The 11,747-nt window shown below is 41.8% G+C and overlaps 1 protein-coding gene across 1 annotated transcript; it reads right to left on the bottom strand.

Moving 5' to 3' along the window:
• Nucleotides 1-640: 640 nt before the first annotated feature.
• Nucleotides 641-11,613, bottom strand: LOC135493248 (apoptosis-inducing factor 1, mitochondrial-like). The gene is made up of 14 exons (XM_064780384.1): nt 11,483-11,613; nt 10,117-10,265; nt 9,713-9,758; nt 8,913-8,960; nt 7,537-7,753; nt 6,670-6,754; nt 6,295-6,456; nt 5,700-5,811; nt 5,126-5,319; nt 4,551-4,691; nt 4,162-4,304; nt 3,638-3,770; nt 3,021-3,194; nt 641-2,566 (listed from the first exon to the last, which is right to left on the bottom strand). The coding sequence occupies exons 1-14, from the start codon at nt 11,583-11,585 to the stop codon at nt 2,504-2,506; spliced, it is 1,770 nt and encodes a 589-aa protein (XP_064636454.1). The 5' UTR covers nt 11,586-11,613; the 3' UTR covers nt 641-2,503.
• Nucleotides 11,614-11,747: the final 134 nt, after the last annotated feature.

The following is an 11,747-nucleotide window of genomic DNA, read 5'->3' as shown; positions in this document are numbered from 1 at the left end:
TGAGAATGAAAGTAGAAGTCTTGTCATGCTTAAAATGTGGTCTGGTGAAGAGCCTCAAAACTGAGGCAGGTTCTTTACTTGGTCATGAAATAACCAGGTTGTGACAGCGTCCTTCAGATGGCCTGGGCATGTTGTCAAAGATTGGGTTAAGTTACCCTTTAAGTCCACAAGTCACCGTAAGGTGCTGCCATCTTTCTTTCAATTAATGTAATTTCGCGCTCTCCCAATAGATGGTGCTTTTTTATTATGTGATAAATCGTCTGCTAATTTTTACCCGATTTCGTTGTTTTGTTGGTTTGGCTTCGTTCGCCGTCTTTTTACGCCCCAAATGTCGAGACCACAGATCATCTTCGATACATGTTGTGATAGTCAGCAGTTAGTGTGTGGCCCTACTTTGCCTTTTCTGGATGCTGTTCTTGAGAGTGAGGGCTATATTTTTGCTTCTTTTCCAATGGAGATTGGAGTGCCAGTTGCAGTTTTTTCACTTTCTCTTTCTGGTTTCTCTCAATCTCTGTACAAAAGTTGCTGTCAATTTGCACATCCAAAACTTGAGGGGAGGTTGATCTTCATTCAAGGGCAGATATCTATTCTCCAGACAAAGATTGACAACAGAGGATATTAATGCAATTATGGACATTTATCTTGTGTATTCAAAACTATTTTACATACATAATCACTTAAACAGTAGGCCTACTGCGGCAATTGGCATTCTCAACCGAATTGGCCTCTAGGGTAAAGTAGGGCTGCTAGAGCCTGCTCGAGTGAAAACCCAGAAGCCAACGTGTTGCAGCCTATTCATTTGTCAGATGTATTTCATGATGTACTATTTCTGCACCGAAATTTGGTCAGTTTTGATTCATCTTGCTGGTGTCTCACAGCTAATCTGTATTGCTAACAAATTTTAAATGCTATCGATATCATCATATCATTACCGGCGTCGTAACCCTATTGGATTTTTGCCGGAAGTATGGAGTCCACTATTGGCTACTGTCCACCTATGTGGGATCTTTTACTTGCCCTGGCTCAGACACTCAGGTACAAGGGACCACGGCTTTTAGTCTCATCCGACAGACCCTCGAGTATTTCATACGTTAATGTACGTGTTGTGAAGAGCCAGGAATTTTAGTTCCTTGAAAGCCACGCCGGTTCATCCAGAAATACAATCCTGGGTTCTCCCCGGGATCGAACCCGGGCCCTATTGCGTGGTAGCTAGCAGTGTTAACCACTAGGCTATGAGGCTCCTTCATGTCCTTAGTGACACTTTAAATGAAAAAATGGCGCCACTTCAAGCCCGGCTGAGGAAACTCGTCTTTCCATAACTGCATGTAAGAACAAACAGGTAGCATTTCTTATAGTAGATAAACACGAGATATGTGAGTATATTATATGTAGCAGACACAAAATTTTAGCACATACATGTAGATGCACAGCATACTGTGAAGAATTTTAAACTGGAAAGCATACCGACCACGAGTTGCATTGACGTCCCTTCTTAAAAAGACACAGTCAACCAATAACACTGCTTCTATTTGTCCTAAATAAGAGCCTACCGCATTGGAAGTGTTGTCAACTTTTCTATTCCATGATACGTAATGAGACAGTGGACCCGGTGGTAGAGCTGGTAACTATGAAACTAAGCAATAGGTGAGCAACTCGCATGTAGCAGACACAATATTTTAGCACATACATGTAGATGCACAGCATACTGTGAAGAATTCTGAAAAGCGCACCGACCAAGAGTTGCATTGACATCCCTTCTTAAAAAGACACAGTCAACCAATGACATTGCTTCTATTTGTCCTAAATAAAAGCCTACCACATTGGAAATGCTGTCAACTTTTCTAGTCCATGATAATGAGACAGTGGACCCGGTGGTACAGCTGGTAAATATGAAACTAAGCAATAGGTGAGTAACACAATGAAGAATTTGAAACTGGAAAACGCACCGACCAAGAGTTGCATTGATGTCCCTTCTTAAAATGACACGGTCAACCAATGACATTGCTTCTATTTGTCCTAAATAAAAGCCTACCACATTGGAAATGCTGTCAACTTTTCTAGTCCATGATAATGAGACAGTGGACCCGGTGGTACAGCTGGTAAATATGAAACTAAGCAATAGGTGAGTAACACAATGAAGAATTTGAAACTGGAAAACGCACCGACCAAGAGTTGCATTGATGTCCCTTCTTAAAAAGACATGGTCAAACAATAACACTGCTTTTATTTGTCCTAAATAAAAGCCTACCACATTGGAAGTGTTGTCAACTTTTCTAGTCCATGATAATGAGACAGTGGACTCGGTGGTACAGCTGGTAACACATATAATACTATCAAACTACGCCAATTATCTACATAGACGCTTTGTTTTATTGGAAGTGTCGTCAACTTTTCTAGTCCATGACAAGGAGACAGAGGACTCGGCGGTACAGCTGGTTACACATATAATACTATCAAACCAAGCCGTTGATCTATACGGACGTCTTGATTCAGCACTTGACTTCTAAGTGAGTCCAAATTGCTTGGCTATGGCAGTGATATCCTTTGGCTTGGTCTGTTGCATAACCTGTTAAAAGAATAGAAGGTACATGCAGTTTGTTATTCCTCCTGTTCAAATATTTTTAACACAGGTCTTGAAAGTATCAACCAATCAATCAATCAATGTCGGCATTTGTAGAGCGCTCCAATTACTCAGCGAGTGGGTATTCTGGAGCGCATTTTCCCCAAAGGCAACTGCAAAAAGGTGGGCCTTTAGGAGGGACTTGAAAGTCTGGAGGGAATCAATGTTACGGAGCTTTTGCGGCAGCTGGTCCCACAGTTTTTTTTGAGCAGCTACTGCAAAGGAACGATCACCAAGAGTCTGGCACTTGAACCGAGGAACCTCAAGGAACATCGCAGATCGTGATCTAAGGCTTTGGAGTACACCCTTGAATGGGCCTACACCTGCAATTTTAGATGATGCCAAATAAAGACAGGCAAAACTGTCCCGAATCATAGAAGCAAAAAATAATTATGTTCACCTTTCTTGCTTCCCCCAACTTATTGAATATATTCCACACGATGACGCCAACCACTTTATCATCCTCCAAGAAGAAAATGACACCCTTCTTGAAGTCATCTGGATTCTGGATGACCTTCTTGTTGAACCAGCCGAACCCCTTCCTTCGGCGTCTGCCTCCTCCAAATGGGAATCTCTGAAAGCACGATCATTTCACCGGTAACGTCAATTTCTTGATGCCGACAAAATCAGCCAAAGGTGAGTGTTGGCTGGAATAAGGTGCCAGTGTACTGTATTTCTTATCAAAATTCGTCGTCTGTTCCAAAATTTCATGGTCAATTTCAATTTTTTTTCATGAAATGGGGGGGTGTGTCTGGTGTGCCCCCCCCTTGGATCTGCACCCGAGTATGAGTAATATTTCTCATTAATAAACACGCGCAACTGGAGATCCTACGCAGAGGACACTATACTGTAAACATCTTTATTTTTATGGCCTTTAAGTTGGCAAAAACATTCCTAACAGATTCTATTCATATGATTCGTTTCCTAACGACGGTTAACCGATTCAAACTTTGTTTTCACTGCCCAAAAACGAAAGAGGACTTCATTTTTGGAGCAGCCAAACCTCTGAACACTTACTTCCACAACTTTTTCAGTCTCCTTGACAACTACAGGTTGATTGCTAGTAGCAGGAGTGTAGACAGCAAGTGTAGCAAGTTTGGAATCAATCTTGCCGACAGCTTGGAAGCCAACAGATCGGCCCAAACCAGACCTAGAATAAAGACAGAATGTCATTGAGTTACGAATGGAATTTCCATTTTCAATCTAATCTCCTACTTATTTCTTGCTTGCCTACTCAACTACAGTAAAACCTCTCTATTAAGGACACCCTCGGGACTGACAAGTGCTGTCCTTAATAGAGAGGTGTCCTAATTAGAGAGGTCAAATTGAAACTACCAATTTGGGACCAAAACTAGTGTCCTTAATAGAGAGGTTGTGCTTAATAGAGGTGGAGGTGAAGGGAGGTTCCACTGTAAATACTGACCCACACAGCAAACTCATCTCATATTCTATTTGGAAAATGTGAGGATCAGATGGCCACTCTTATGTATGAATCGAGTATGAACTGAGAAGAAATTGAACAAAAATTGAGCTAAACTCACCAAAACATGGACTGCTCTGTAAAAGGTTTAGCTGCACCCATCATGTTCTCAGCAGCTATGCGGCCACTGAGCGTAGCGTGATCATGATGTTCAACGCGACGTCTGCCAAGTTCGATGTCGTAATATGAGGCAACATCGCCAGCCTGGAAACCAAAATATGAAAATTGAATCGCAAATCTGATCAGTTTACCTAAATGGCGAACTAAATCAATGAAATTGAAATCTTCACTGCTAAATGAGGTACAGTTAAGGTCACACAGTGAAGACCTGAAGACCACTGCACTATGAAATTTGACTTTACAAACCAAACAGTTCCTGGCCAGGCAGGTCACGGTGATCCCCCTCGTAAGAAGAAAAAATTCAAAACAATTCTCGTGGTTTGGACTTACAACGAAAACATTTGTCCTGGCCTCCAGTTCTGCATTTGCTTTGTACCCTCCCCGGACCTCATCAACCTCCAAGCCTGATGTCTTGGCAAGGTCTGTATTCAAGTTTAAACCGGCACAGACGACGACATGGTCCACTAGGAGCTGCAATCGTGAAAGAAGAGAGAAGAATCAGCCAATGTGGGTAAACAATGTCTCCTCTAAGGTGCTGGTGTGCGGAGTCAAAACTGACCTTTTACATTTTTTTCTTTTTTATGTTTACATTTTTTTCACCCACCATGTTTTCTCAATCTTATTTCTTACTTTCCTGGAACAGCTTTAAAGAGGAACACCATTTGTAATTACTGGTGGCTCAGGAAACTAAAAATGCAGTTACACAGCAGTGCAGTTACTACGCATGCCAATTTGCCGAAACTTGGTATCTATAGTATTTGTGTTGGTCTACACAACGACACGGTTGAAATTTATATTCAGTGTGTATTTACACTGTTTGAAAATTTCTAATTCAATTACAAGTTTCGAAAAGTGAATGACATCTTTAAGATTGTATCCACGCACAGTTCAAGGTCAATTCGTACCGTCTGTCCACTATCCAGCTTCAGCGCCACCTGACCGTTGGCGTACGAAGCAGACGTCACGTTCGTGCCCGGCTTGACGTCAACACCCTCGGCGCGTACTTTGTCTGTTGTCCAATCGCTCAAGTATTCTGGAAGGATTCGCCCAAAGCAACCAGTCCCTGGGAACATCTGAGTAACTTTCATGCCAGATTTGCCTGAAATTTAAAAATGAATTGTATTCGGAACAGACAGTGTCAATGCCAAGGTCAAACATGATCATATGCCACCCAGGAGACGCAGAAGAACAGACTGACACCGGCAGTCACTTCATTTTAAAGGACTTCTTGTTGATTTAGGATTTCAAGTTCTAGCCAAAATGGTGGCAACTATAGTCAACCCTTAGTCGTCATCAGTGCGATAATTTGACACCATCTCAACTGGTTGCTCGTGAGTCTGATGGTCCTACATTTGACTGGTTCAATCTACCCCATCCCTGAGTCACCAATAACATACAAGTAATCCATCCACATCCAGTCACGTTAAGTCGCAAAATGTTTGCAAACAAGATAACGAACCCAGATGAAGAAATTCTTACCCTCTCTTGCTGCGATGGCACAAGCCAACTCACTGCCAAGGAAACCTCCACCAATGATTGCAACAGACTTGACTTTTTTCGTGAGGGCATCAAGCTCCTGAAAGTCTGGGGCCTGAAAAGGAACAAAAATAATCATTACTAAGTGCAGACTAGGAGCTGAACTGAAGAAGAAGAGAAATCGACATTTACTGAGCCTCTTCTATACTCCAATGTACCTATTGTAACCGTGCCAAATTCGAACCTACGACTTTGCGCTTACAAGGCCAGCATTTTACCTTTATGCCAGGATTAGGACGTTATAAAGCACAAGGGTATAACAGTGCCTAAATCTCAACACCCTTCCCCCTCATATTCTTGAGACCTGTCCCTAGAAGTTCCATGTCCTCTCACTCACTCCCGCTGGACGTAGGAACATCCTTTCAATGAGCAGAGAAAATCGCCTCGCAAACTATGCTTGCCGACACCGCCAATTTGTAACAATGCCAAGTTTGAACCTACGGTCTCTCACTCACAAAGCCAGCATTCTGCCGTTGTGTCAGAAGTCAAAAATCTCAAGCACAAAGGCCTAACGCTGCCTAATTCACAAGACACTTACAGTTCTGAACAAAGAAACTCGCTCCTGGACTTTCGGGTCGGCGTTCATGAAGACCGGGATATTCTTCGGCTTTCCTCCAGTTGCAATCAAGCAGCGATCGTACTTGATCTCGTGGCCATCATCGAGAACCGCTTTCTGGTTAGGAATGTCAAGCTTTACAACCTGCAAAAAGAAGAAGAAGCGTCATAGCTTAATATTGGTTAACACAGCTGGCTGCCATACAATAGGGTTCAGGTCCAATCCTGGGGATCCTTCTGCTAGTACAGCTACATGAAAGCATATAACCTCGGTGACAGAGTGCTCTCCAGTCAAATTTTCAACCCAATACCAACACGACAGTTGGGATCTTTTTAAATTCAGAGTACAGTGACTTACCCTTCTGTTGCATTTGTAACCCACTTCTTTGCTGTTCATCATATCAGCTGCTGGGACGTAAAAGCTGGGATCCTCATAGAATATACTGAAAGAAAGGGGATTAGAATGATTGGCAATAACCTGTGGAGTTAGCTGCAATGGCACGGCAGACATGCCAGTCACACGTGGCAAAGTGGTACTGGAACAGTACATATACAGTAGAACCTCCCTTAGCGGACACTTCTCTAATAAGGACACCCTCTCTATTAAGGACACTAGTTTTGGTCCCAAATTGTTAGCTGCCATTCAATTTGACCTCTCTAATCAGGACACCCCTCTATTAAGGACAGTACTTTACAGTCCGAGGGTGTCCTCAATAGGGAGGTTCTACTGTATTCAGTTGTTAAGGGTTGACCATAGGCGCCACCATCTGGCTGGAACCTGAAAACATAAAGCAGTTGGAACACATTCAATGTCTGTTCTCTGATAAACTGACTCCTTATTAGAAATTGGCATTCACTGCACTTTGAATGAGTTCGAACTGCTTCAGAATCAGACAAAGTAAGAACCAGCCATTTGAATCAAAATACAGTAGAACCTCTCTGATAAGGAAACTCTGTCTCACGGGATTGACAACTGCTGTCCTTAATAGAAAGGTGTCCTGATTAGAGAGGTCAAATTGAATGGAAACAACCTATTTGGGACTAAAACTAGTGTCCTTAATAAAGAGGTGGTTCCTAATAGAGAGGTATCCGCTAAGGGAGGTTCTAGTGTACTGACAAATTTTCCCAGCCATTTTAGACTCGTTTTCAGCGCAGTACCGTTTTTACTTGAAGTGAAGAAGGACAATTTGCCATGCAGCTCTTCAACTCTAACTTTCCTTATTACCTGGCAGGTTTCCCATCCCGCCCCTTGAACTTGAGGTTGGCCCCATCTTCACTCATCCACAACTGTTTGGATAACGGAGGCCTGGAGTATGGAAGATTGCTCTCCTCCGTGATGATGAGTATCTTGTCCTTAGGAGATTGCTTCTTCAGAGTTTTTGCCGCAGAGTAGCTGGCAGTGCCGCCACCGATCAAAAGATAGTTGACAGAATCGGGGATATCTGTAATACAAATTATATGAATAAATGATATTGATAACATATTTGGCAAGGAAAGAACACGATAGACACGGCAGAAATATGATAATTCATTATCTTGTAAACACTCCAAAGGCAGTTCATTCGTCTTATAATCTTTCTTCATGTTAGTGGGAGGGATGAGGCCAGTCCACTGCATTGAGAGTGTTTCATCTTGATGAGTCTTGCCCAACATTTCAGTATTTCCAATAGCACACAGGTTGTCAACAGCAAGTGATTGATGGTGATATTGCAACCAAATGTGACCCGCCATGGCAAGATGAGTCGCATGTCGCTCCGAGCTTGACAGGTTGAGACGGACTGGTTGTTCATTTCACTGTTGTCTGCCTTTTGTGACATCCGAGTATCCAATTTCTTCTATTATGTCCTGGTGTCATTTTAGGTTCATCTTCTGCACGACATGCGACTCATTTTGCCTTGGTAGGTCACAATTGGTTAAAAGATGTCAATGATAAAGAATGGACTGAACAAGTGGGTAGTTGCAAAACAATGAAGCGAAGCATACCTGGGCTATTGTGAAACTGAATAAGCTAATTCTATCTGCAGTGTGCCTTTACATCCAAAAGCATCTATATATACATCAGCAAGGGGGCATACTGTGGGCTGGAATGAAGCAAGGATGATGAAAACTATGAATAATGAATATATGCAGGCGCTGTTTATGATAAGCAGGAGCATTTAAACCAGCGGTGAAATTCAGTGGCAGATTCAGAAATTTGAAAAGCAGCCCCAACCACAGAGCACCGAAGTTACATCTTGGAAACAATAGTGGAAAGCATCAAATCCATTATAACTTAAGGCCTAAGGGCATCTGAAGGCTAAAACAAGTTTTTATCGGTTTCTTCAATTGCGGGGAGGCACCTTGAAAAATTGTTGCTCTCCAAGGGATAGGGGAGGGGAACGCCCCTAAATCCGCCACTGACATTAAGAAAGCTGTGAGCCAGGCACCAAAAGATTGGGATAAAAGCATATGATACAAAATGCATAGCCTTAAATTAAAAATTTATGCTCAAGGGAATTGATGACAACACAGGACATTAGAAAGCCTTAAAAATAAAATCCTATGGCCCAGCATCAAATGAAATAAAAGGTACATGCTTTTTAATACAGATTAATAACTCACCACTTTTGATGACAGCAGATGCATGGACGGTGGCCCTCTGGGTAAAGGCTAAAAGAAGAAATTAAAAAACTGAAGAACAACAGTGTCAATATGGATAACTGGGATGTACTTCTGGAACAGGCTTCTCTCTTGTTGAAGAACAACAGTGTAAATATGGATAACTGGGATGTACTTCTGGAACAGGCTTCTCTCTTGTTGAAGAACAACAGTGTAAATATGGATAACTGGGATGTATTTCTGGAACAGGCTTCTCTCTTGTTGAAGAACAACAGTGTAAATATGGATAACTGGGATGTACTTCTGGAACAGGCTTCTCTCTTGTTGAAGAACAACAGTGCAAATATGGATAACTGGGATGTACTTCTGGAACAGGCTTCTCTCTAGTTATTAGGAGAGAAACGCTCAACAGACAATCTCTTGGGTACATTTGATTCTTTCATTGGATCTAAAATCTGACGCTGATGTTGAAGATGATACATTGTCTGCTTGCCATGAACAAAGTCGCAACAGATTCAATGAAATATAATGTCAATTCATGGTTAAAAAATTTGAAACTTGAACCTGAACATTTTCAAATGTGTAAAAGGTAATGACATGAATGAATGTCAAATTCAACAGTGCTGTTGCTCAGACCAATTTAAGTGCCAAGTTTCAGCAAATTTGCATGTATAATAACTACACAACGGCAATGTTTATTTCTATTTACCATTTTTACCTGAGCCACAAGGAAATACACTGAACAGGAACATCATAGGCCTTTAAAATAGCTGAATACGACTACTTTAACTATAGGTAGTTACCTTCTCTGAGACTTTGTGTTGCCTCTGTGACTTCATCCTTTTTCAGCTGAAATTTTTTGAAATACGTTAAAGTCATATGTCCAAGTATTCAAAGAGTATTCATACAGTTAGAAACAACTAAATACAATGTTGCAACTCTTCCTATTCTTCCAGACACCTGATGACAATATTGACTCAACGATGGCAAGACTCACTCCATCTGTTTGAAATAATAATCAATAATAGATGATATAGGACCAACTACATTCAGAGAATGAGAGCTTTTAATTCAAAATTTTCAACTGTATATTAAAAAAAGATTCTTACTGCCAAAAATCCAGCTTCATCCAAGTACAATGACATGAGACTGACAATGGATTCTGAGACGAAGAGCTTTTAATTCAAATTATTGATTCCCTACTTACTGCCAAAAATGCTGTGCCACCAAGTAATGCACAACCACCAAGCATCAAGCTCCATTTCTGCCGGCTTTCATGACCTTGGCTCCAGGAGTGCTGCTGCCCATCAGTCCTTCCATTCGACTGGTTGCTCAGGCACCTCACAGCATGAAACTCTGGAAATAGGAATGCTAGCTTAGTTCCGATAGGTTCTTTTCTATACTAGGAGGAAGGACCGACATAATAATCCCACTCCCAGGAGAGAAACATGGGCTTACTGCTATACCAAGGCTTTCCCTCCCCCACAACTCAGTCACCAATCTCGTTTCTTAAACTCGTCGTGGTTACCATGGTGATGGCCACACCCCTGCTGACTTCCCATCTTTTTAAATATTATTTATAGCCATCAGCCTGACAGGTTTCCTTTTCTTTTTTGTGACATCCTCCTTCTGTTGAAACAAAACTGTACTGATCTTGGGTTAAAAACAGCAAATTAGCAGAAGGCTGTGTAGGCTAAGCCCTACACGACAATATGACCTTCAAAACTTTGATCCCGGCAATGTCATGACAATGGTATGGTGTGCGCATAACTGACCAACCAGCTAACAACAGAGCCAGCAGATGGCCTTACCGTAATTCATGCATAAATCAGATGATTTACATCATTTGGTGGCTCTGTTAGCCGATTGGTCAGTTAGGCACAAACCATCTAGGCCTACCATCGCCATATCCTGGACCAAAGTTCTGAAAGGTCGTATTGTAGATAACCCCACTCGGGCTCAGTCCTCACTCTACGACATCTCCCCATCTCTCGACTCAACCGTCGGCGTCGGCAGGCCAACACATGAACGAACGACAGTCTCCCCAGTGACTCAGCACAACAAGAGCCATATTGCCAGAATTTGATATCTTTCATACACCAGACTAAGTCAATACTTGGCATTTCCCTGAAATTGGGTCAACAACTGAATACACTATACTGCATGTACTGATACACACTATTAAACGCAGTCATAACACCACAGACAGACTACAAAATAAACATAGACTAACATCATTCATGCGGCCTACACACTATCAGTGGAACCTCCTTAGCGGACACCTCACTCACAGTGACAGTCACTAGTAAGGACACCATCTCTATTAAGGATACTACTTTTGGTCTCAAACTGGTTCTTTCCATTCAATTTGACCTCTCTAATCAGGACACCTCTCTATTAAGGACAGTACTTGTCAGTCCCGAGAGTGTCCTCAATAGAGAGGTTCTTCTGTACATGAATTGACTCAATGTGATTCAATGATAAAAAAATCATGTCAGACTGAGCAAAGATATGGACTATTGCACACCAAAATGCATCTAAAATAAAGAAAAAACAGCCCATACAATACACACCATTCTTTGCTCCTTGGAAGTTTTTAAGTAATGATGAACTTTGGAAACGGATCGATCCCTGTTTGAGGGATAAATTTAGTGTTTTTGCACCAAATCTAAACATTTTAAAAGATTTTTCTGCTCGCAAAATCTTTGCGCACTGCAGGAATGTCGTAATTGAAAAAAGCGAAAGAGTGGTCTGTCGCAGTGAGCAAGACTAACCCACAAATATTATCTCGCGCACATCAGCTTTTTCAAGTGCAAGCTAATTTCCTTTCCCACCAAT

Source organism: Lineus longissimus, chromosome 9 (assembly GCF_910592395.1).
Source record: "Lineus longissimus chromosome 9, tnLinLong1.2, whole genome shotgun sequence".
Taxonomy (NCBI): Eukaryota; Metazoa; Nemertea; class Pilidiophora; order Heteronemertea; family Lineidae; genus Lineus; species Lineus longissimus.
This window is presented reverse-complemented; position numbering and strand designations above follow the sequence as displayed.